The sequence below is a fragment of the Perca fluviatilis genome, chromosome 11 (assembly GCF_010015445.1).
Source record: "Perca fluviatilis chromosome 11, GENO_Pfluv_1.0, whole genome shotgun sequence".
Taxonomy (NCBI): domain Eukaryota; kingdom Metazoa; phylum Chordata; class Actinopteri; order Perciformes; family Percidae; genus Perca; species Perca fluviatilis.
In genome coordinates, this window is record NC_053122.1 from 16685185 (window position 1) to 16712264 (window position 27080).

General features: G+C 39.5%; 1 protein-coding gene across 1 annotated transcript; it reads right to left on the bottom strand.

Annotated features, from left to right (window-relative positions):
- Positions 1–295: 295 nt before the first annotated feature.
- On the bottom strand, positions 296–27080 carry LOC120568912 (protein APCDD1-like). Its single transcript, XM_039816659.1, has 5 exons — positions 26668–27080; positions 17749–17935; positions 15345–15870; positions 4276–4597; positions 296–2736 (listed from the first exon to the last, which is right to left on the bottom strand). The coding sequence occupies exons 1-5, from the start codon at positions 26705–26707 to the stop codon at positions 2273–2275; spliced, it is 1539 nt and encodes a 512-aa protein (XP_039672593.1). The 5' UTR covers positions 26708–27080; the 3' UTR covers positions 296–2272.

The window sequence follows — 27080 nt, forward strand, 5'->3', positions numbered from 1 at the left end:
ATAAATATAAACCAAACGTTTATGACAACGCTTCTGTCATTAAATGTCATTCAGTTCATGTGTCATGATAGTCATGTAATGATGACTGTGTCATGTCACTCTTATGTAGATACCTTCAAGTAAAGTGTTACCATGACTTCATTACTTCTCCACTGTTTTCATGTGTGCCTGCTCTACCACTGAGCCCATCCAGCCACTATGACTTTTTTTTTTTTCATACTATACTATCACTTTTTTCGACATACTGGTTAAGAATACAAAAACATATTTTAAAAATGTACACAGAAGATCAACATTCAAGAGTATCAAACCTTTAATCTTATACATGTATCCAGTTACAAAAAGACATTTCTTGGAGTTTAACACAGGTTCTTCAGTCTGAAAAAAAAACTGGCTGTTTAAGTTTTCTATTCCAGAAATGGAGTATGCTGTGATGCATTTGTCCTTCAACAATCTGAAAGTTATTGGGTGTAGGAGCAAACGGGTACTAGTCTCCCATCCAGAGGGTGACGATTGCGGTGACCTTCATTAATATTAAAAACGAGATCCCAGTGGACCACTAAAGGGTTGCTGATACAGTGCCACACCTGATGACCTTAATCCTATTTAAAAGGTATTCTGAAATTGTTTGACTCACAAAATTAGAAACAACCTTGAGGAGCAAAGAGCACTAATCTAGTTTTCTGTCATTTCAAAGATTCCTTACTGGAAGACTTTTCAAGGAGCTTCACAATCTGGACAGGTAAGACATGAATTACTATTCAGGGCTTCGTAACCAGAAACTATTCTTGTTACAATTACAGACATGCCCAGTTATTTATGTTAGACCACAGTTTTAGAAAGTGGAGGGAATATTTACCCCAAAAACCTCGGTCTTCTACATTTGTTGTTACAACAAACTTTACTTACAAGCACGATCTTGAATAGTTTAGATATTTTTATGTAAGGTCTTGACAGATAATCAACAGTTTACAAAAACAAGGGCCTATATATGCTTAGGAAAAAAGTGATAAAAAGGGCAGATGGTAATGCAGTAATTATTTTTTAAATTGAGGAACAAAATATCTTACTATTTCCAGTTTGAAACTGGTAGTAAATCCAAAGTTGCAGTTTGATATGTCCGAAGGTGCAATCCAAGCTACACTTCCTGTCAGCACAAATACCTACAGTATTTTCATATAGTAAATTCTTGCACGGACTGCCAACATAGTTAACTATGAAAATGAATGATAGTATCTGCATTTTAATTGTAGAGTTAAGCTACAACTCTCCCCGAAAAAGGACCCAGACATATTTTATAAAATAAACAGTTACAGCTGTAAATTGACTGGGCAACAATTAAATATTTTCATTTACAGTATAGGTATTGGAATCATATTGCGAGGAGATCATACTGTAGTAATTTTTGCAAAACTGTTTGATTCCAAACAAATTGAACACACAAATTACTACACACGTGAGGCATTTTGTGCATGTAAGCACAACAATGGAACACCGTTCAATGCATTAATTTGATTGTGATTTTCATACATTTACAACAAACAATTCTATTGAATTTAGTCAGTCTTATTTCAAATTTTACAGTGTTTCTGAAGTATTCAGTTATTGAGACAGAGTTTATATGCCAAGTTTCCAGGTGCAATTTCCCAATCTGAGTATGATTATAATTTCAAAATAGCCCCAAAGGAAATTGAGTTCTCTGACCAGTTAGTGAATAAAAAAATGTCTCTTTAGAATGCATGGAATTTACTTTATTCTAACATGATGTATATCCTCCTGGTTTGACCTCTTATGAGTTTCTCCTAATGTCAGCAATTGATTTTTAACATGTAAAGAAACTGCTGTAATATAAGTAGTGTCGTTCCCTTTTACTGCAAACGGAGACTATCCCCAAGTACATCTTCTCGAGACAGGGAGCGTACGGTCAAAAGTTTCCACACATCAAATAGTCTTTCTGCAGTTGAAAATGACTTGATAGGTGTAGGTACTTACTGTAAATACACTGTATAAAACATACTCTTAGGTCTGTGTGGCTATATAGACATCTTTGTATACTTGTGGAAACACAGACAGGTTGGTCTTTGGTTCCACTCTAAAGTGCTAAAGTTTCTGTGGTGCAGCAGTGTCGAGTCTTTGGGAGCTGGGTGGGAGTTCAGAGGATCAGGGACACCAGTTTTCATCTTTTCTCATCAGACAAGTAGAAAGTTTACTTTGCTGTCTGTTCTTTTAATCCACACTTTTGTCTTTTTGTAAAAACAAAGAAAACTGCTCTCTAGCTTTGCCATCTGAGAAGCAGAGACGTGATGAATGCAATGAGAGCCACTGTGACGTGTTGCTGGCTGCCTCTGTGCCATCCTGTGCAGTCGTTGTGGTGCAGTAGAGGCCTGTCGATGTCGTCCGTTCTGCTGTACTCGGACGGCTGGCTGCTTGCCGAGCACTGCACCAGGGGCATCTGGTAGGAGGTGGCCCGCTTCTCCGGCCGGTCTGGGCTGGAGCCGTCGCTGGGACGCTGGCCGTTGTAGAGCAGGTAGCGGCCGTGGGCGTCCTGCTCCATGCGGAAAAGCTCGTACTCTGTGTGGGGGAGACGGATGCCCAATGCCACGCAGCCGTTGGTTAAGGTGACGTCCTGCTCCACCCCGACCTGCCAGGACCCCTGCACTCCACACTCGTTACCATTGAAGACGTTGAGTAGGGAGGTGGTGGCAAAGTCCATGGGAGTTACTCTCATGTGGTTCACTAGACGAGGACGACACAAGAAGACCCGTTACATCCTGAACATCCTGTTTTGGATGACCTACAGAGTAGTGATGTAGGGCACAGGTGCAACAGACTCTAAACTTTCAACTGGATGAGTCAGTGAAACAATGTTTTGCTGCTTATTACATCTTGGGTCCTAGTTTTGTAATTTTGGTAGTGTTTCTCTTGGTTACAACTCACCAAGATAACTGCAGAGATCAGGGAACGTTGATGACATCAGGGCAAGAAACGAGCAGTTTACACGTCTTTCTTGCCCCGTCGGACTTCTTTTTAGTAATGTCACCATGTTATCACAGCAGATAGAATCAAATGCAAAAATGAGAAAACAGCTAGTATGGCTCTGTCTGAGGGTCACAAATCCACCTACCAGCACCTCTGAAGTCATACGTTAAATTGCATTTGTTTAAACCAAAGTGTAAAAGTGACTAGTTATGTGTGGGATTGTTGTTGGAGTCTCCGCTGGTTGTCTGGCATTCTAAGGGTGACTCTGCACATTCCCTGTCCTCCAAAGTGTTGTTTTTACACTCAAGAGTTTTGTATCTAAAACAAGCAAGATATTACATGTCAACTAGCGAGCTTTAGAGGTGCTGACTCCAGCTACATATTTACTGTACAGACTTCTCATGTAACTCAGCAACAAGGTGAATAAACAGATTTCCCAAAATGGCGAATCATCAACTTATCTGTCACAAAAAGTTAAACAGAAATAGTTGCATCAACAACAAAAAAGACAAAGTTAAGGAAACAAGGTGTCCTGTGCTGCACTATAATGGAGAGAATGGTTGCCATGATTACCAGAAGAATTTGAAAAATGTCTATAGTTTGGCTTCTGAATGCATACATGTGTCAATCTATGTAATTGTAAGTTGGACTAATTTATATACTGTGTTAAATATATTATACTATATTTATTAAATTACCCAATAATATGATATACATTAGTCTGGTTTAACATACACTAGACTTGCAGACTCTGCTGCTATCAATCACACCACTGTCACTTTACCTCCTACTTTTGTCTTTAATTGCTCTTGTATGGTTTCTATTTTTTACTTCTATTCTTATTTTAGTTTTATATACCTCCGATGATTTTTTGTAACTGCTCTGTTTATCTGTACTTATTTCTGTGCTGCTGCAACAGTCAAATTTCCTGTCTGGGGATCAATAAAAGCTTATTTTATCTTATAATGTAATCCTATACTTGCTTGAGTTGACTTTGTATGGGTACTGTTCTGGAAATGCTGAAGACCCTGGGAACATGCAAATTCACAAAAGTTGTTTTTTAAACAGCAACAAGCTAAAAAAAATAAAAAAGTGTGAACACAGTCTGAAGTCTGTCACACTGACAGTAGAGGGTACAAGTATTTGCATCTATTGAATGAAGGTAAAAGGCAGAAAAATTAGGAAGAAGATTTGGTTTTCTAGTCACTTGAAATATAGTCTCTCCTGAGAATTGTTGGTATTTAACTATTAAAAGAAAACCATTAGCTGTAAGACAAGAAAATATCAACCGGTTACCCTTGAAGACAAAGTCTGTCCCACCCATGACGCGGGTGGAGTGTAGCCCTCTGCTGTAGCGTCCGCGGGCGTAGATGGTGAAGGTGGGGTGTTTACAGACGGGGTCAGAGTAGTGGTAGTAGTTGCCCTCCCAGGTGTGGTTGTTGTCGTGGAAGGTGAAGTGACGGGTGAGGAAGAGGACCTCAGGACGAACTTCGCAGCGCTGGCTCACCCACTGACCGTACAGGCCGACGGTCAGGTCAGCCCGCGGCGGCAGGATGGGAGGGTGGAACTCATCTGAGCGGTAGATGATACGACAGGCGATGCAGCCGTGGTCATGGTTCTGGAAAAAAAAGGGAAGGGAAAAGTACATATACATATACAACTAAAAATATAAAGTACAACCTATAATAATAATAATAATAATAATAATAATAAGATACAAAAATAATTATGAGTTAGTTGAAACAAAGATTAAATTAAAAAGTAACTCATTTATTTCATTAGCAAATGTATTACCTTATTAGAAAATTGTTACATTTACCAGGTTCTGTTAAATTTGTACTAAAAATAGTAAGATGTCATTATGAAATTACTGCAAGCAGTAGATTAAAGACATGGTACAAATTGAAATTTTCAAACTTTTGCACCTCCCAGGGGTGGTATCAAAGATGCCATCGTTACACATTTGAGGCTTTAAAGGCATAATATGTTGTATCGCTCAACAGCCAGCCAGCCAGCCAGCCAGCCAGCCAGCGAGAGAGAGAGAGAGAGAAAGAGAGAGAGAGACGGTGGCCGAGCAAGCTAGAGAGTGAATGAAGAGAGAGAGCGCCGATCAAAGGACTACTAAATCAGAGGAATTAAACTATATTTTCTTAATCACAAATAAAAACACAGTGGTTTCTGTGTCATTTGTATCTTGTGAGTCTTATAAGATGCCCCCCCCCACGCCATTTTTTACTGCAATTTCTTAGTACATCGGCCAAGAAATACACTTATTAACATACAATATATGCAATGAGCTCATATCTGCTAAATATAATTGGTTTGGGCTCCAACCGACACAGTAGTGTAAAAGTAAGTTTTTACAGGTACAAAAAAAATGTAGCGGTGAACCTTTCATACAATAAAATAATTCTGCTGTTGAGGCTATTTACAAACTCTAAACTGAACATCATTGTATGAAAATTCAGTCATAATTCATCCGGCATAATCCATCATTAGAATATTGTATCATGAAATCCACAATAAAAGAAAACCTCTGGCGTCTGTTCAGAGGTGCAGGCGGAAAAACAATTTCCTTCAAGCCGACTCTCTTGAGTGTTGGAAGCCAGACAAGGTTCCAGCATTTTCTCATGGTGATCACATCATTAAACTGTAAAAGACAGATGTCTGGTCGAACATAAGGCATGACAACAGGAAGTCACACAGCGAACAGGGAGCTAGCTGAACTTTCATGCTATTTACAAACAGTTGTGTGTCCTTTCTTCACCCTCATATTGACAAAAAAAAGTCTATAAAGGACCGTTGATAATGTTAAATTTATATCCTGTCTGGTTTTCGTGGAGCCCCCAAGCATGTGATCATAGTATCCACAGACAGGACAGCTGTGTGGCTGCAAAAAAGACTTAAGGTCTGACGGATTCAAAGCTGGAAGCCTTCATCATACCGTATTCCACAAAATCTTATCCAAAAGACTAAACTCCAGGGAGGCGGTGGAGTTTTTGTTATTTGAGGGTGGTCAAAATGTAATACCGAACCTCCACAACCCAATCACTCTTTTCCCAGACAACATTGCGTCTACATGAGATTTATGGGAAGGCAAAAAAAGGAACAGGTACAGCTGAAAGGAGGAGGAAAAAACGGGAGTATCACTACATCCTACAGATGAGATAATCCCATTGCAGCTCCATAACCGCCTCAGAGTAAGAGGTTAATGTGTATGTAATGTATTTTTACTGCACTTTTGCATCTGTGTTTGTGTGTATGAGTAAGAAATGTATATGTAGCAGGGGAAAAAAAAACATACAGTATATGTACGTATATTTTAACATATATGCATCTATATATTTATATATATGTGGTACAAGAAAAAGAGCAGACGGTGGGAGAGTTTCTGCTGCAGGTGTGGAAAACATGTTCCAGATCTGCAGGAACTTTGAGCCCATAAAACACAGCCTGTCTGAGCTGGGCCCGCGGCCGACTATGACCCACATCTTCCTTCTATGGGTACTCATCTCCCACCTTTTTCATGGTGCCACTGCTCATCTAAGCCAATGAATAGAAGCGACAATAAAGTTAATAAAAAAGGAAATGTATATTACATTGTATATGTATTACAAAAAAATACTACATAAACCTTTGTGTTGAAACCCTTTTAAAATCATTTAAAATCATTGTTAGTTTCCTCTACAGCTACCTAATACTTTCTGATAGATAATGTATGTGATTCACTATCCTCTCTTTGACTGATGTTCAATTGCAGTGTCTTTTATGAGAATATAAACTGTAAATGCAAACAGATTAAATGATTTCAAATCATTAAAACATGTTTAATTAAACATGCCCAATGGAAATTACACCCTTGAGTGCTGCATATAAAAAAGCTTAATTTGTTATATATGTTTGTAATCAAGCAGTAATCACCACAGCTGACTCAGTGTTAAAGCCTTAGGCGAGCTTTACACAACTCCGTATTTGTACAACTATTCCCAGGTTGCTCATAAAAAAAAAAAAGTGTTACTGTTGTTGTGACACTGTACTTATCTCAAACATTCAAAAGAACGCTTCAAATACAAATTACGTTTTTTTTTAACTGAATGGTTCTTCAACTGAGACATTTTTCACAGACCTGGACTCAAACCATGTGGAACTAAACTAAGGCTAAAAGGAAAGACTACTGACTTCACACAAGAAATATAGATTTAACCAATTTTCTCTACAGCTTTTGAGTCTAAATATCATGTATATATTGAGAGAGCTAGATGAGACGTTTGATATTACTCCCATGTCTGTACAATAACATTTAGGGCTACAGCCAGCAGCTGTTAGCTTAGCTTAGCATAAAGACTGGAAACCGGGGGAATCATCCTACCAGCACCTCTAAAGCTTATTAATTAACACGTTATTTCTTCTTTGTTTAAACTGTGCAAAAATGGATGTGTAAAATGACAATTTGCCACCAGGAATTGAGAAACGGAAGAATGTTTTAGGCATTTTGAGGAAAAAGTATTTAAACTATATACAAAATAGTTAGATTAGCTTTTATTAACTAACCGATTAACCGTCTAAATGTTTCAGCTCTAAAAGCGATCGACTAAAACTGAAACTGACCTCACATCCAATAAAAGAAAGTGATGCCACAACAAACTATTCTTAATCTGAGTGGTGAGAGCATGGACAAGATGCTCTCCGTAAACTTTTGTAACTTTACATTTAAAACAGCAAAATACATGTGTCTTTGCCATAGCACACAATGTCCAACCTGTTCAAGCTTTTATTGCAATGAATTGCTGGCTCTTCATGCTGGAAGCAAAGCTTTTATATCCTTACTGGAATTGAAGAAAAAAATAGGAAATGAGGAAGGATATACAGTAACTGCACTTGCTTCATATAAATTACATTTATTAATTTCATTTTTCACCACTACATTTGGCAGTCATGTTTGTCTGACAAACGTACAAATGAGGTACAATACAAGCCACAGTAGACCAAGGAGAATTAAAAACTGAATTGCACTTTGTTTGGCACCCTTCTTTCATTTGGGAATTTTGGGGATTACCGACATAGTTCAGGGAAAGATGATGCCCAGAAGCAAACATTTTACGAGGAACAGAAAGGTTTTAAAACAGGTTTTAAAACACATCTTGGTTATATCATCGACCCTACACCCAGTGGTGGAACGTAACTTCATTTACTCAAGTACTGTACTTAAGTACAAATTTAAGGTACTTGTACTTTACTTGAAAATTTCAATTTTATGCAACTTTATGCTAAATAAATATTGTACTTTTATTTAGTTACTTTACAGATTAAAATTTTTCATCCCCGTCCTGTCCAGTGGCTCGCGGGGCGAAAGTTGCAAGGGTGGTTTTTCCGCTCACAGGTGATAGGGGGGAGCGAGATGACCACCATTCAACCCGAAAAAAAGTCATATAACCATTCCAATGACTCCGAAGCAGTTTAGTTAAGGTAAATTAAGCTAAAAAAACGGCATAGTTCCACTTTAAGTAAGGTTTCGAATGCAGGACTTTTACTTGTAGTGAAGTATTTTCACAATGTAGTATTAGTACTTTTACTTAAGTAACTTTCACCACCGACTACACCCACGTGTTTCTATGTTGGGATCCTTAGAGCCAGACCAGCATCACTCCTGTAAGATGACTTCCCAGGAATTCATAATAAGAGTCTTATCTGGTTTATTGCACAAGTTTTAAAATGTACTTCAAAAGGCTTAAATGCTCACAAAGAAGTATCAAAAGACAACAAATCATAAACCAAACTCAGGAAAGCATAACAAATGAGTCTTTGCATGAGGGATACGTATAAAACACGATAACAAGCAACAATAATAATCTGAAAACACAGAACCCTGCCTAACGAGCATCATAATCGATTGTTAGTTACTCTGCTTTTGGTGACGCAGCAGTGAACCTGGCGATAGAAAATGGAGAAAAACTGATTAGAAAGAAAAAACAAATGTCTGCTGCCTTGCTCTTGCATCACTATTGAGATCCACATGCTGGCACCAGCAAATGTTCTGGACTGGGACCAGCTCTGGGCTACACCGTTTAAGATTAATGGATTGGATAGTCACCATGGCAATAAAAGTCCCTGAAAAGAAACCATTACAACCTCAAGAGATGGTTGGATTTAGTGCTTTTTGTGTAGGAAGGAGTGAGGCATTTCACCAAAAAAAGTATAGAATTTAACACCTAATTTACTGTATGCGCACAGTTGGGGACCAATGGGGCTCAGAATTCAAGCTATAAAAAAGTTATGATGTTCAAAAATGCTTAGAATCCAGGATTGTATTATAGAAGCATATTACCAAACTTAAATGGTTTACCCATATTACAAAATATGTTTTCTCACTTACCTCTACAAGGATCTAACCGAGCAGATCATTTTGGATCTATGTGCTGAGGCTTTGATTAAACTGATTTCTGCCTCCACCCATATACAATGGAGCTGAATGAACTTCCATTTTAGTTGCTTATTTATGCTAATTTGAAGCTCAAGTTAGCAAACAGTTGCCTATTTGCACTTTCAGCAGACATGAAACAATATAAGTATTCATTTGGAGTCTTGTTTGTGGCCATTTCATGAATTTAAAGGGGAACTCCTTTACAGAGCCTTTACAGGTCTTGGGGAGTTCTACTGCATATGTGGAAAAACATTGTTGTAAAGCCTTTTCACCAATACACACCCTCCCATTAGCCGTTTTGCTCTACTCCAACTCCTGAGGAAAATATCTGTCTCTTTAGCTGCTAAATGCTCCACTATATCCACCAGCTAGTCTCTGCCGTTTGCGGCAAGGCACTTAATGTACAGCAGGTTGATCAGAACTTTATGATGAGGTTAATGAGAGCGCTGAGAGTTAATTAAAACAGTAAAGTTGCTGGCTGTAAAAACCATAACTAGGGCTGCACGATTATGGCCAAAATGATAATCATGATTATTTTGATCAATATTGAGATCACAATTAATTTCACGATTATTTGTTGATTTTAACCAAAACAAATTTTATTGTCAATAGGCTAATTATAACTGCTTTTACATCCATATTGTGCTACATTCCTCCTTTATTGAAGGATACTGTGAAGGAGTATGCCATTTCAGCTGTTTGTGTGACCGCTTTCCACACATGCACGTTTGCCATGAAAGATACAGGCAACGCAATTTTCTGTTCACGTTAACGGCGCATGTGGTGCCTGGTATCTACCGGACGAAATAGCAACGCGGATTTTGGTGGCTCATTACACTGCCACTTACATGTCTGCGTTGCGCTCTGATGCTCCGAAACCCACGTTAGAGGCAACATAAACATCACTGCATGTCACGCTTGTAAACACTAATAACACGTTATACAGCAGGTAACGTTAGCCTACCGTTAGCTACAGTAGTAACTGGATTAAACACGGCTAAAATGCTGACAGCTAAACAGTGTAGTGTGTCTGTATTTCACTGTAGAGGATTCCAACAGCGGGACGTCCAACCAGGGCCGGTTCTAGCCCTTTGGTTGCCCTAGGCGAGATTGAGTTTTGCGCCCCCCTCCCCCCCAGTCTTGCATTACCAGATCTCCACAGCGCTGTGTCAGCAATAGAGTAGCAATGTATGTTCATTTTAGTTTCTAGCTTCCATGTAAGTTAGATGGCACCAACATTTGGTCTAATCATAACTGGTCTGGCAACCCAAAGGCCAGTTTTTTGTTTCCAGATTTGTCTGCATGGTGACTCATGATGGGGAGGTCTGGGGGTCCACACCCTGAACATTTTGAGCATGAAATACTTCATTTCCTGCATTCTGGTGAATAATTATGCACTTTTTTTTTTTTCTTTTTTTTTTTTTTTACCTTTTTCTGAATCAATTTGTGCTGGAAATATCTTTATCTAAAAGGGAAACATAGATTACAATCCAAATATAAAAACATAATGGAATATTTTGCAGTAAGGCTCTCAGGCATTCTGTATTGCTTTCACCTATTAATTCTCCTTTAGATCGATGTTTCTAATTATATCGGAATCAGCACACATGTAGCCTAGGCATCATTTACTCTTCCCACTTTTGCTTCTTTTGTTGAGGAAGTAAACACCTTAAACGTGCATATTAAAATGATTCACCTGAATGATACATTAATTCATTTTAATGAATTAATAAACCCCTGGACTGTAATATTTCAGATGTGTTTGAGCAAGATTTCTGCTCATGTTCAAAACTTTGTGCACATTCAAAATACAGTATATCTCATCTGTGTTCTCTGAGGTTTGGAGGAGTTGTGATATTGTGAGAAAAATAAAGTGATAATGCAATAGGCTACTACAAGAATAAAGCCACTATATTTCAGAAAATAATTCACCTGCACCATAGTCTGCTGTGCATTACGTGATTGCTCTGTTGATACGGTAGATCTCAGACCTCCTTACAGACACAGAGCCCCGTTTGAGACGCTGGTCTCTGAATGAGACAGTTTAGGGAAGAGGCTGTAGGCTACGCTGCTCTACATCGGAGGTGGAAACACAAAACTACGCAGAAATAGGGACACATCTGCCGCAGCATGCCCACAGCAGAGCGCGTCCATTATAACCTGAAGCTGCACAGACCAGGGAAGGCGCGCTGCAGCAGCTCCGTGTCTGTGCCGCTGCTCGTCTCTCTGTTTTACGCGGAGTGGACACTAAGCGACGCAGCGGTCTGCTTCAGAGCTCCGTGTGTTTGAGTCTGACCCGTAGACTGGAAACGTTGCGTAATGAAAGGTTGAAAAGTAAACGTGTGACTGAGGGGGGCGCCCTAGGATGATCATGTTTAATAAACACGTTTTATTTCGCTTGTCATTCATAATTCTATTATTAATGGGAAGTAGACCTAAGGGCGACACGGCGCCCCCAACACTTTTGACGCCCTAGGCAATCGCCTAGGTCGCCTATAGCAATCGCCGGCCCTGCGTCCAACAGTCTGCTGCTAAAGCTATGAGCTAAAAGACACAAACTAGCACTGGTCACTGCTGTTGTCTGAAAAACAAAACAGACGGGACAAAATGTTGTGTTACTGGTAAACTGGTAAACATTGTGACCGGCTTATGATGACGGACTGCTACCTGTTGTGGAATTTTCCTCACGTTACTCTGTCCTCTGTGACTGTCTACATCTAGAAACTAAGGTGCGCGGTGCAGGGAACAACTCTGATTGGCTCATTGAGACATGTGATCAAACAGTGGTTTATGGTAGGCCTGGCAAACTCGATTCCTTTTTAGGATTCAGGTTATTCTGAGTCACTCACTAAACTGATCCGGGTTGTGCGAGTCACTTGAGTCAGTATTGTATGCTACATCCAAGGCGAGCTTTTGATTTGGATAAAATGCCATGTTTTCATTTAGAATCTTTTAATTTTATTTGAAAAAAATATTCATAAATATAAATGGTCTGAAAGAAAACCGAATATTCATTTAAAAATGACATGGAATTATATTTTTTAACTTTAATAGGACTGACAAATAAGAAAGCCATCTGGACTCTGAACATTTACAATGACTTAAAATCTCTTTAATGTAAATTCCATGCGCCCCTTTTTCATGTATGCACTGTATGCATTTAATGTTTTAAATGTGTATGTGCATCTGTATTTGAATAATAAAGTTTTTAAAAAAAAATACATGAGTTGTCGGCGAGGTGAGCTTATAATGTTTCGGACTGTCTGCTCGACCTAATTGCATTTAACATACTACATTTATACACCAAACCTACAGTAGGCCTAGCTAGGCTACGTGCAGAACATTGTATGTTATTTCAGAAGTGAAAGAATGGCTTTTCTCGTTGATTTGCATTACCCTGAGCTCGAGGAGAAGCTGCACCCGCTCGCTGCTCGCTCGTCTGAATCAGATCCACTCATGACAACGTAGACGGCTGATTCAGCTGATTCAGTTGATTCGCGGGATTTACTGACTCCCGCGAGAACTCACGAGTCATCAACAACTCATGAATCACCAACAACTCACGAGTCATCGAGGGCTCGTGAGTTCTCGAGTGAATCCCACGGTCTGCGAGCTTCCGGCTCTGAGTCTGCTGGTCGGGACTGTCTCTCTGCTCACTCAGGCGCTTGAGTTGACTTGTGGAGTTGCTGTTAACTACGAAATTGTAAGTTATAAAGCTTTTTGCAGCTAAGATGGCTAGGAATAGTAGAAGCTAATGTTGCAAGAGGTTTGTGTGTGCCGCTGTTATGTTAGATTGAATTGTAGTAGGACTCAACTGAACCGGGTTAATGTTGCTAGAGACTCGTGATTCGTGAGTCAATTTAAAGACTCGAGTTAAAGATCCGAGTGAATCACAACTCGAACAGGTCTAGTTTATGGAGCGCTAGATTGGCTTTGCAAAAACTTTGATAAGGAGCGTTCTATGAACGGAAGGACGCATTTTAAATATCGCTCAATCACGCATATTTGATCGTGGGAAGCCAAAATCGTGATCGTGATTAAAATTTGATTAATTGTGCAGCCCTAACCATAACAATAAGCTAAAAAGACAAATGCTCAGTAGAGCCGAGGGACTCTGCAGAGTTCAGCAATAATTCTGAGTTTGTCGCTACGAGAACACCGATCACATTACACATTATTATTATTCGACCACTAAAATAATGATTAGTGCAACTTTCAACAGCATGATGTCATTAGAAACAATGTCCTGGTTACTCCAAAGAACACTGGAAAGTTTATATTGGAATAACTTCCTGCAGAGAACAATAATCTCTATGAAATCTTAACTGTGTTCTGTGGATTATGTATAGTAACCACGGACACCGTTTCTGGAAAGAGATATTGCTGTTGAATTATGTAAATGTAATTTCAATGCTGTAAGCACCACAATCAGAACTCCATTCACTTCCATTATATTTGGGTGGCAGCAGAAAAACTAATCTCTCAAAAGTCTTGGCAAGAAAAATCTAAATTATCGGCATGGCTAGATACTGCTACAGGTAAGTGAGGAAATAATGCAATTTTGGTCAGCTGCCCCTTTGAGGCAATGCTGTAATTATGTTTGACTCTTTAGAAGTGCATCTGAAAGTGAATCCCAGCTTGCGCAATTACCCTGCCTTCCTTCTTATTCACAAAAAAATGAGTAGAAAAGAGCACATGTAACACTTTGATATGAGCCTCAGGCATGCATGAAATCAGACCGGGTATGCGCTCGCTGGAATAATTCATATGGCCACATGATTCCAAATTCTAGGAATACCACATGTTGATCGCTCCCAGAGATAGGCCAGGGTTTCACATCGCGCCTCAGCAGGCCAGAGGGGCTTAAGGAGAGCAGCTCTGGTCATTACAGCACCACAGGGGAGCTCATCTGATCACAGATCCTCACTCTGTTTACATTCTGATCAGCAACACCAAGCCCCATCATCCCCGTATAAATGGATGTTTGTTTAGACAGCCGACCCGAACAGGATTTCATTGTAATCTCTGTAGAGGGTGACAGTGAAAACATAACTCTAGGGTTTCACCCAGTGGGGAAACTGCTGTTCAGCAGTGTAAATAGAGAAATTACATCCGATAGGCACAGCAGAGGAAAGAAAGGGCTCTTTCTTGAGGCTAGATTCTGGAGATGAAGTCAGTATGAACATAGTTTCTGGTCTCTACCAGTGCAAATGTTTAGTGTGAAAGGGCAAGATTGTTGACATGCACACTGATCCTAAATCAGATTTGTCTTAGAGGGTGGTTTGTTGATGCAGACAAAGGAGTTTAAAGTTTAATGTCGCATAACAACTCAGATTGTATGTCAAGTTGTCAATCACAAAAAAAAAAATTACAAATTGACTTTCCAGCTTCTACCACTCTGATACCTTATAAACAAAAAAGTAAAGACCTACTTTCATATTGTATTTTAGGTTTCTTTACAGCATTGCATAGGCTACGCTTAACATAAACCCTCGTCAAAGAACAATGTTCTTAAGGTCAGTTCGTGCTCTTTCTGGTGTGTGTGGCCTTTGCGGTGCGGAGGGTCGACACAGTGGGAGTTAAGTTCGGCAGAGGTTCTCCACGGAGCTGCATGCACAGGACAGAAAACAAAACTCTACCTCCGGCTTGGTCGTGCATTCCAGCAAAGACAAAATGCAGTGGATAGGAAAAGTTCTCATCCTGGTTGCTGTACTAGTGGTTACTGGTAAATCTGCAGTTGCAGAATTCAGTTGTTTCTTGTTTTCTACTTTGTCACCTCAAGACTCCTTACAATTATGTTGTGATCCCTTGACAGGGGACTAGTAATCTACAGAATTTTAGCAAGTCTAGACAAACCAATATTTTTGTTCTACGAAGACTCCGCAGCCACATTTCCACCTCATCCCTCTAAACTCTAATTGGGAGATGATCATTAGGGACCTACCTTGGCGTTTTGCAGGGCGGTTTGGTAGCTGGACGGCTTGTAGTACAGCCTCTGGGATGGCTCCGTGTGGATGTCTCCTAGAAACAGCTCCTCCACCAGGTGATCCAGGTTGTGATGCAGGTACTGCTTCTCCACCCTCAGCAGCTGCAGCTCATGCATGGCAAAGTTAAGCTCCCTGGAGCAGTCGTAGCCGCCCTCCTCACTCCACAGCGAGTAGATCACACTGGGCTCCCAGGGGCCCTTAACGGCCCCTCTGCAGCTGCGGTTGAGCCTCTGGCTGAGCTCTTTGGCCACAGTGGCTGTGTGACAAACCATCTGGACCCGGTGGAGGTGGTACTCCGCCTCTGTACCGCCGCGGATGATCCAGGAGGCCTGGCGTAAGCGCAGACGACCCCGGATCACCAGAGTGTAGGTGGGTTTGGTGCAGTGGTTGTCCTCGTAGTAGAACTGGTGAGCTTCAAAGCTGTTGTTGGAGTAGAAACTGTAGGAGCGTGTCAGGAACTCCGGGCCTGGTCTCACCTCACAGCTGTAACAGAAAACAGAGGTTTCAGATAAACACCATGCAAATCCGCGTGCAGAAAAGGTTTTAGTAAATACCATGAATCCTTAAGTTGGTCCAGAGCCAAGTGTTTTAGTGTGCAGCAAGCCCTTTCTTTGTTTCTTTTGCGTTGTCTGCCTTTCCACAATATATTTCAATCAAGTTGCTGTTTAAAAAGGACCTTCTAACTTTATCACAAGTGAATGTTCTTCCGCAACATGTATTTGTACAACTCTCATATGTAAGAGACTGTTGAAATTGAAAATAAGGTCTTCTACAAGTTTTTATTTGGCATGAAATTGTGAATTGAATTATGGTGCAGAGAACATGTATTGTTTGAGGGACATTTCCATAGACCAAAGTATACAGTTATCTTGTTTACCATGTTTTTGTTTCTACCTTCTGAGCAGCCATGGGTTATAGTTCATTCCATTATATTAACATTAGCTAAATCAATTTGCAGAGACTTGAAATGTTAAGGTCACTGCAATCCACTACTGTAAACTTTTAATCCACTTTTTTGGGGGCTCAAAGTTCAATTTGTGTGGTAATGCAGATGCCAGCAGGGAATTAACTGAAAAATGTAGTCCTTGTTGTGTTATTAAGTTGTGTAGCCCTGAGGCCTCTGTGGCTGAGTTATGTTAGCATAATAAGCACATGTGGGTATAACGTTAGCATGCTAACATTAACCTACTAACATAAGTAATATCTGGTCATTTCAGTATGCATACAGTAATCATTCAGATTCTTCATTAAAATAACCACCAAATTGATTAATAGATTCTATTGAAATTCATTTATTGGTTAGGTTACTTCAACTGACAAAATGTTTGTTGCATGAGGTCCCATCCATATTACTATACCTACTGGTCCTGGGTCCAAACTGCCAAACACAAAATGAGAGTTTCCAATGGGCTTTATAGTAGGGGGAACTTAGACTGTACCATTAAGTAGAGTACAGAGTTTTTTTTTTCATTGTTTCAGGTAATAGTCTTGTAAGTACCCTAAACAATCTAGACTTTTTATATTTCTGTGTTAGGACAATTAGAATAATTATTTAGAAATTGTTTTTACATAGAAATGTTATTTTATTGTCTTTATTGATTATGGACTAACTTTGCTGGTAGGAGGTGCTTCCTATTTAAAAGCAAGGCTCCTGAAGGGGAGTTCATTGTTGAGTTCAGTTCAGTTGCACACCTGCTTGAAGCTTGCTCTTCCGACAATCGTGGGCCTAACCTTACTTTTCTTTAGGTGACTTATGGATCTCCTTATGTTCTTCAGAAAAGTTAGTTTTTTCATTTTGTTTTCACAACCTCACCAAAACCTGAACTGCTTGTTGGAGTTATGAAACGTATAATAAAATATACATCAGGGAAAGATTCTCTTTCCACCACTGCCAATCCGTACACTCAGAAATCCAGGGTTTATGATTTAGCAGATGCAAAGCATTTCTTTTACAAGTTCAAGATTTTTAGGGTAGGATAATCTGAATTTGGTCATTAAAAAAAAAAAAAAAAAAAAAGCTCAGATGACCATAAAGTGCAACAAATACACCAACAAAGGATTTTCCTGTTCACAGAAATATTATAAACCTGTGACAAAAAAAATAAAAGACTAACAGGACAAAAAGCCTTGCAAGTTTATTTTCTTACTGTACAGGCATGAAGTAACAGTAATCACTACTTGAAAAATAAGAAAGCAGTCTTTAAAATAAAAAAAGGGGCTGTATTCGATATTCAGAAAAAAGCGGTCATGTTTTAATGCCCTTGTTTAAACATTTGGGATAGTTGCATTGCATGTGAAAATTCCTGCCTTCCTATTCAAAATGCACAGAAAACATACGGCCATAAGTCTATAGTTGTTTACCTGGTGGACACCCAGTGACCCTCTACGTTGGGAGGCATCTGCACAGCGATTCGGGCTCCATTGTGAAGGTGCTTCAACATGTGTTGGCACTGGGAGTCTTTGAGCGACCGGCCAAAGGTTTTCTCCAGAGAGAGACGGCTGGATCGACCATCTGAGTAGTGAAGAGATGAACCACCTTCAGCCCAGCCTGCAGGAACAATAAGGACACCAAAAGCTCAGGTGAGATTTACCTTTATTCATTTACTTGCCATCTCTTAGGCACGATTGTGTGGGGGCAAAAAAAGAAAAGTGCCCTTCAGCGCAAGGTTTGAACCTCAGACATTTGCCTCGTTGAGGTTAATGTTGGATAAACCACTAAAGAATGAGTTTAGTGCCAGAGCTGCTTTCTTTCAGATCTTTGCATCCTAATAAATGACAACTGCTTTTAAGACAACTGATAAAGTGAACTACACTTAGCTCAAACTAACAAGCTGTCTTTTTCTATTTGAAGTTTCTCTTGTGTTTTCACTCTGTTTATTCAATCAGCCGGGCCTCTTTGAAGTGTTTAGAGGCTTTTATGTAGTCATTTTAATTCATGTCATCACACGGGGATTACAGGGCTTTATCAGCTGCAACACCTGGTATGAGTGCAGTCTTATGGGTTAATATTAGCTGAAATGTGAGGAAAAGGCAAAGCTTAGATGTCCAAGTTGAAGAACTGCTACCACAGCAGACTTGAACAAACTAAAACAGACTCTGAAATCAAGCTACAAACAAAACTTAAAAAGACAAGTGCAGTGGCTGGGTTAGCACAGTTGGTAGAGCAGGCGCACATATGTAGATGTGTGTGCCTCGACACAGAAGGTCCAGGGTTCGAGTCCAACCTGTGTGTTTATTTCCTGCATGTCTTCCCCCTCTTTCTCTCCTTTCATATCTAGCTGTCCTTTCCATTAAAGGCTGAAATGCCCAAAAGAAAATCTTGAAAAAAAAAAAAAAGTGTAGCATTGAGATGTGAACCCACCCCGTCCACATACCCTCGATGCACCACATGAAAAAGCAATACCTTCAACAATGGGTTGAATTTAAGGGGATAAAATATCGGAAATTAAAACATTTTCAAAGCCTGAAGCCAAAGAAAAGCCTTGAAGCTCACAGTCCAGCAAGGATTGAGTCCATGTAATACTCTACTATCACCTAAATCTACCTTGAAATATGAAGACTTGCCTTTTGATTCTTTCTATTTGGACCCAACTTGCCTGGCAATATCATTTAATGCCATGGAATGCAGCTGTGGTTGCCTCTGTGCTTTTAATTTGAAACTATTAACACTCAGGGAGAAACAAAAAAAACTCCATGAAGAACAAAGCTCCATCCAATTGTTTTACACCCAGCGAGGCAGCTCCTATGTGTGTTAGCTGAGGCGTGTGTGTAAATCACCATATCACAGCGCTGCTCAGTGGAAACACTGGACAGTGGTGAGACTTGATCTCCCAACTCAGCTGGTGGCATTACTAACACTGCTGGCTAAAGCTGTGTTAAAAATCAAAGAAAAGGCTTTAAAGTTTGCTCTGTGTGTGTGTTTATGTGTGAGGCCTTTTTTGTGCAAAAAAACCCGCTGCAAACAGTTTGTTTTTACAATGAGGAGAGCAGAAGCTACCAGTTTATGTGTGTGTGAATTTAAAAAGGAAACCTAGTGAGATGTGTAATGCAAACACACTTTAACTTCACTGAAGTTTCTGTGCCTCAGGTCAATTTCAGGCAAGGACACACACACACACACACACACACACACACACACACACACACACACACACACACACACACACACACACACACACACACACACACACACACACACACACACACACACACACACACACACACACACACACACACACACACACACACACACACACACACACACACACACACACACACACACACACACACACACACACACACACACACACACATAGTAAGTTCTCTAACGTCAAAATAATGCATTGATTAATGAATTAGAATATCAAAAGAAAATTAAGTAAACATACCAGCTTAATCAATACTCAGCTCAAATGTGGATATATGGCAAACACAGAAAGACGATGAATTCTCTCCTGAGGTTCTGTTGCAGCTTTCTAGGGATTCTGGGTAATGTATGCCCTCGTCAGAGATACTGAAAGAATATCTTGCATCACTGTCTTTAATATCTATTTAGTTTCCTTCCCAGCTTCCAAACAAATTCTAACTTTCTCTTCACTTAAAAAGACGTAATGTTTAAAAGGAAAGCTCATTCATACTTAATCTGAGAATAACTTTGACTAAGAAGTCGAACATGCATGTTATTTTGCTGTTTTTGATAACGGATGTGGAAAAAGTTTCTGTATCTGATGCTAAGCTGTTTGATTTGATGTGAAAACAGACCTGACCCAGAGTAAGCTGCATCAGACTTGTTTAGCATTAATTTGTGGCTTTGTGAGCATATCATAATTATAACAAAAGCTTTATTAGAGTAAATAAAGCTTTACAGGAGCCAGAAAATATAGAGTGGCTTAGGTCTGAGCTAAAAGATTACTTGGCGATCAATTGGTCCTCAGTGTCGTCTTCAGAGGTGGTATGGGAGGCCTTAAAGGCTGTGATCAGGGGGCGCATTATACAACATGCTTAATTTCATAAGAGTAATCATAAAGCACCTTTACAACTAGAAAGTAAAATCAAACATGCTGAAACAGAGATTAAAAGAAGAATATCACAGGATGGCCTGAGAAACCTGACTCAATTAAAATACCAATGTAACAATAGTCTATCTCAGAAGGTTGAATTCAATTTATTCAGGGCAAGACAACATTATTTTGAATCAGGAGACAAAGCAGGAAAACTACTCGCTAGATACATAAAACAGAGAGAATCAGCTTCCACTATTTCTGCAGTTAGATCCAATTCTGGAGATGTTTTTACAGCAACTGTAGATATTAACAAGATTTTTTAAAGAATTTTACACTGATCTCTATAAGTTATTATCTACCTCTACTGATGAAGAAATGTGTTCCTTCATAGAGCCACTAGGGCTTCCCAAACTGACAGAAGAGCAAAGAGAACTCCTTGATGTGGATTTGACTATAGAGGAAATTAAAGAGGTAATGGGGGCCCTGCCTGTAGGTAAGGCCCCAGGGCCTAATGGCTTCATAGCAGAATTCTTTAAGAGTTTTGCAACTGAACTGGCTCCACTTCTGTTAGAGGTATATAAAGAGGCCCTGGAGAAGGGCACACTGCCACCAACATTTAGGCAGGCTTTGATAACTTTGGTTCCTAAAAAGATAAAGACCGAGGAGACTGTAAGAATTACGGCACAAGCTCCCTAATGCAGTTAGACATTAAGATTATTTAAAAAAAATTGGCAAATAAATTAAACAAGGTTAATACTTCTCCAATTCATCCTGATCAGGTGTGGTTTATTCGGGGCGTAGCTTGTCATATGCTTGTTGATATGGTTGAATGGGGCTATATGTTAAAAACATATTGGTTTAGCAGCATTTATATAAAGTTGATTAGAGAGGCTGCGGTGCAAACTAACCGGTTCATTTCTAAATATTTCGCTCTTGGAAGGGGTACAAGACAGGGCTCATCTCTTTCTCCTTTGTTGTTTTGTTTAGGTGTAAGGGGGGAGACTAACTTCCCAAGTGTTTTGGTAGAAGGTGTAGTGCACAAACGTATGCTTTACGCGGACGATAGAATACTTTTTGTGTCCAAACCTAGCTGATCAATACCCTGTCTACTCGGGATCATTGACTCTCTCGAAATTTTCAGGTTAAAGGCTAAATTGGTCTAAGTCAGAAGCGTTACCTTTACCAGCTCAGTGCCCTATAACAGCCTTCCAATCAGGTGCATTTCAGTGGCCAAAGCGAGGTATCGTATATCGAGGTATCGTATATCTGGGTATCTTATTCCCTCCCCAGTTAAAAGGGGATCCATTATTTAATAAAATATATTGTGATGTTAATAGCAGGGAAGGTCAAGGTTATAAAAATGTTTTTTGTTTTTCCCCCCCCATTCTGAACAACCTTATCCAATCTCTTCCTTTGGAGGTTCCCCTGTCATATTTTATCCCTTGTGTGGTCCTTCGGGTCCCGGTGACCCGAAGGACAAAACAAAGGTTAATGCAGCACCTTGGTGCTCGTTTGTACAGCATTTTGGTCAGCTTAAACGGTGTTTAAATGTGCTAGGAAACAAACTTTACTTACTTACTTACTTTACAAGAGATAGGGTTTAGAGAGCAATTCTCAACAAAATAAACGGAAGTACATCATCCTTGTGTGGTCCTTCGGGTCCCGGAGACCCAAAGGACCACACAAGGGTTAAATGGTTTGATAGGATAACAAAACACATTTATATGGAATGGTAAAAAAACAAAAACGGCTACATTTTAATAAATGACAAAGACCGATTGATAGAGGAGGTTTGGGTCACCCAAAGATGTTGTATTACTACTATGCTTTTAACTTAAGGTATCTGGCCCACTGGTCACTTCCTCCTGAGAGAGCCCTCTGTAGGAATATTAAAACTATGTCACACGATGTGACGGTGCGCCTCATTCAGTTCAGGATTATGCATCGCTTTTATTGTACTTGTACTCTATTGTATTTGTCTGAAAGACACACCAAATTGTTGGAAATGTAAGACAGAGGACAGCCAGTTACTTCCTTTCCTATTTTCCTCTAATTAAAAAGGTCCAGGAATTTTGGACCGGGATACATGATAACCTACTGTATTTCGGATTGCAGGGACCCAGGTTCCATTCAGCCCAAGATTATTTGTTCTGGGAGATGGGTCAATCCTAAACGGGATGGATATGCACATAAGAAGGTGGATCCAGACTAGTTTAATAATAGCCAGACAGATTATTTTAAGACGATGGAAGAATGAAGGGGTGCCGTCAATCCAGGAATGGGCTTGTGAGATTACTAGGGTGGCAGTGTTTGAAAAAATGTCATATATAAACGGTTTGCCAGATTGGATGTCTATACTAAAAAATGGGGAAAGTACCTGAGCATTCTGGAGGGCTCCTAAGAAGCTTTGTGCTGGGGAGAGACGTGTATAATGGGCTTATGGCGTTGTCATTTATACATGTTTATTTGGTTTATTGTCGGTTTTGTTACTATTCTGTTGAATGGTTTTGAATATTGTAGTTACTGTGTCATCTTTTCTTAATTTTTGTCTGGGTGGGTGGTGATGACGAGGGTGGGGGGGGTGGGGTCATGTTGTGAGTTGTATGTTTTGTATTTTGTTAAAAAATGAAAAATTATTAAATCACAAAAAAGAGGTTATGTGTAGCCTGTTCGTAAAATTACTTTTTAGGGGGAAGCGTCATACAACTTCTACACATTTAATGAGAATTGAATGTGTGCGTTTCTTCCAATGACTTTCTTTAAAGAAAAGAAGAAAAAAAAACTCCCCACATTTAAGGGACTAATCAGACCGGCTCGAATTGAACCCTCTCCGGTCCCTCGCTGCTGCTGCTTTCCTAAACTGCTGCTCTCTATCAAAATCAAAGCACCCACAAAACTCTCAGAACCCCAAACCACAGAGAACATTTCCAGTTGGCCTGATCCCACCAGTGAGGTAACAGCACTGGGACCCCTGACAAGTAGAGAGACTCCACATCGTTTATGGGAAGAGAAACATCCAGAAGTGCCGGAGCAGAGACCAAAGAAAGGACTGTTCTTTGTGTCATCTTGGCATTTGGCAGTGACTAATGTGAGACTTAAAGGGGGTGGAGAAACTAACATTTTAAAGAAGGTACTGACTTGAGTAGGGGTCGCTGGATTTCAGAGGGAAATGTTGTACTTTTTGTAATCCAATAGACATTCATCATTCAGATTAGAATTTTACATTCAGCTCAAAGTAACAAAATGTTGTTTTTGATGGGTAATAAGAGTCTACAGCCATGCTAACAGCTCAGTAAGACCATAGCCTTTATAGACACAATGGGAGCTTTGAAGTTATGTGGGGCTGTAGCATATGTAGTATGCTGATGCTAAATGCTAATGTCAGCATGCTAACATGCTCACAGTGACGCAAACATCTGGATGTTTAGCAGGTATAATGTTTACCCTGTTCATCATCTGAGTGCGCTGATGTAAATGTTAGTTTTTAAGGTGTTTGGTCATAAACCAAAGGGTATTGGACACATTTGCAATTTTGATCTGATGATGCCACCGCATTAAGTAAAGAGATACCAAAGTTATTACATTTCATCCTGTGGGGGACATGAATGTCTGAATAACATTTCATGGCAGTCAAGACATTTCACTAAAAGTTGAAAATGTCAACCTCATGGTGGGGTTAGAGGAAAGGTCAGGGGATCACCAAAGTCATTAGGATTCACCCTCTGTGGACCATGAATGTCTGGACAAAATTTCAATCCATCTAATAGTTGTTGAAATATTTCAGTCCGGACCAAAGTGGTGGACCAACAGTCCACACTGGCAATCGATCTTGAACCTCTAACATCTTAACTTTTCAGAAACTCTGAAAATAATTATTGTTTAAGCTTTATGACACAATTAATGTTAGACATGATCTAAAGCATGCATTGTGTGCATGTACAGGGTCCATTCAGTCTTATTTCAAAGTCCATTTAGTTTTCTTTCATTTCTTTTCTGCAGCGACTGAGCTTTCGGTTTCCAAGGTCAAGAACCAACGTGGACAAATAAAGTCCTTTGACTGGTCAGAAGTAATGGAAATGTGAACATCTACAATTCCATGACAAACTCCATCTGTTAATGAAGAGCATGTGATATTAAAAGTTCTCGAGCAGCTACTAAATGGACTTTGAGGTAAAATTGTTTTGTCAAGGTTCCGTTCTTCACTATCAACGTTTTCTTGCAGGAATGAAGAATATTCTCCCATTGTTGTGTTGCCATTGTCAAAAAGAATTTTACTTCTTCCTCCACCACTGAATGACCGCTGAAACAGAAGTGGGACATGTTGGGCTGTGTGACAATTAGCATCTTTGTATCCCCGCCATCTGTCTTTCCTCCATCTTTCCCTGTTGGTTTATTTGAACTTGTGACCCCGTTTCTTTCTTTCGGTTTCTGCAGTTTGTCTCCATTTGTCAAACTTATGCTGACATGATTTCCGAGAATGGTTTCCTTGATATAAAATTATTTTCTGTAATTACAGCACTTACTACTTGGATATCTGTTGCGAGTTGTCTCATGTTGCTTTGAAAACTCCCACATCACAGTGTTGATCGCTTGACAACTGAAACATGGTAGTAAATGGCATTCAGCCAAAACTGTAGCAGTGTTTGTAACAGAGTCCGACTGATATTAGCAGGCTATTATCATCGGCCGATATCCTCTTAACATATTGACTACCTTACCCATAATGTTGGAGTTTATTATATTTTATAAACCCTTTTTCATCTCACTAGCACAATCCTTTAAAAACATCCATTTATGTATTATATTTTGTGTTTTGTTAGTTTTAAGCATGCAACTATAACATAGCTGCATTTATGGTATGTATGCAAACAAACAAAAATACATAAAATGTATGTGCTAACAGTTACTAAATATAAGTTTAAAATATTTTGTATGATTGATGTTCATGTATGATGATTTAGTTTACTTTTCATAATTTGCTGTCATTTTATATTAACAGTTACCTTTGATAGTAAAGTTATCTCACTGTCACATATCACATATCAAAGCTCCTTCAAATGACCAAATTTCAGTGTGTATTGCTAAATGGTTTTGTTAGGTGTTGCCGATTTATAATTTTCAGACTTCCTTTTTTTTTTTTAATCAATATCGATTTCAGCCACAAAGATGAAATATCAGTTGAGTTGAAGTTTGTATTTGTGAATAAAATAAACCATTTAACGATTTTAATAAGTGTTTTTTCTATTATTGCTGTTTGCCATTTTTTTCTGCTTCCTGCACTGGCAATCACCAATATTTGAGAGATAATCACACATATCTTCACTTCTTCTCAATCCAACATCAAGATAAACATAAAAAAGTTGTTGGATAAGCGATTACATGAGCAAAGAGTTTAACAATTCTCTTGTATTTTGAAAATTGCTGAATATTTACAGGTGTAATAAAACTTAAAGACCCTATTGAGGCCCAGCAGAAGTCTCATTAGATTCATAAAAGGTGAAGTACAAGCAGCTGCTCCATGTTTCTTTGCAAGTCTTTTTTAAATACTCCAAAGTTCTTGCTGAGGTTTTCTCCAGTAAATTTACATCACAAGCTAATCTAGGCTGACAGTGCATTTTCTTTGCCACTACGAAAGGCTGCAATAACACACCACTTAATTGGACGTTAGATTCACTTAAACACACTTCAGGATAAGTGGACTCCAAAATATCGTTTTTATCTCAACCCATTCATTTGAAGTTGCAGCCAAATGTTGCCTTCAGATGTGCCAGCAGATGGATTGGGTCATCTGCAGTCCCATAATCCTCTGCTGCTCAGACAGGTTTTCATCAGGAATGGATGTTTTAAGTGGCTTTTAACTGTGCCAGTGCTTTCATCTGCCAAGCAGGCCCAGGGAAGCTTTTTATTGCCTTCTAGCCTTAAAACATGTTCATCACTGTGGCCTCAGGGATAACTTATCTAGAAAATATTATTACCATTAGTCCTGTTGGACACAAACACACAGCCACGATGGTAAACCGGTGTGCTGAAGTGAAGAGGGGCATGTGAGGTTCCTGTCTGATATAAATGCTTCGCAGAAGAAGTAGAAAACGTTTAAAATCATTACATTACATTTTTTTTAAATACATAAGTAATTTCGAAGATCTCATCCCTCTTTATGCTTTGTGCAACAGAGCTTCTTCCATAGGCTGTTTGTTTTCCATGCACACGTGGAGTCAAACATGTTTTTCAATCAAACCTCCCCAGTCCACAGTCAATTCATATAAATGTTTCTTACCCAAAAAAGCAACGATAAGCAGTGTAGATGACGGCCCCATTCCGCACTTTGGAGGATTCAAATAAGCGTCACTGGCCACACTGGTGAGATCAGGTTTTCCTTTACGCAGCGTCCTTGTTTAATCCGTCACAAATCCTTGCATTATGTATCCAAAGCGGGGAGCATACACTTCTGAGATATCCGAGCATCATAAGGAAACACGCCTCCGGATCGCTACAGCGAATAAAACCCCCGCTGTACCTGCTGAACAGCACCTAGAAAACAAAGAAAAGTCCAAACATTACTACTGGACACGCTAACGGAATTCAACGCTGTCGTTCACGTTTGAAATAAAGCAGCTCGGTAGCTTTTACGCGCGTCCTCCATCCGTGCGTCCTGGAGGATGTTTGTACTTGTGTTCAGAGACTGGGGAC

What these genes read in the sequence shown, in the direction of transcription:
- LOC120568912 (XM_039816659.1), bottom strand. Translation starts at nt 26,707, where the DNA reads ATGGGGCCGTCATCTACACTGCTTATCGTTGCTTTTTTGG. An exon ending in GCTTATCGTTGCTTTTTTGG is followed by an intron (nt 17,936 to 26,667) that starts GTAAGAAACATT and finishes TTGTTCCTGCAG; the next exon opens with GCTGGGCTGAAGGTGGTTCA. An exon ending in GGTCACTGGGTGTCCACCAG is followed by an intron (nt 15,871 to 17,748) that starts GTAAACAACTAT and finishes TTTCTGTTACAG; the next exon opens with CTGTGAGGTGAGACCAGGCC.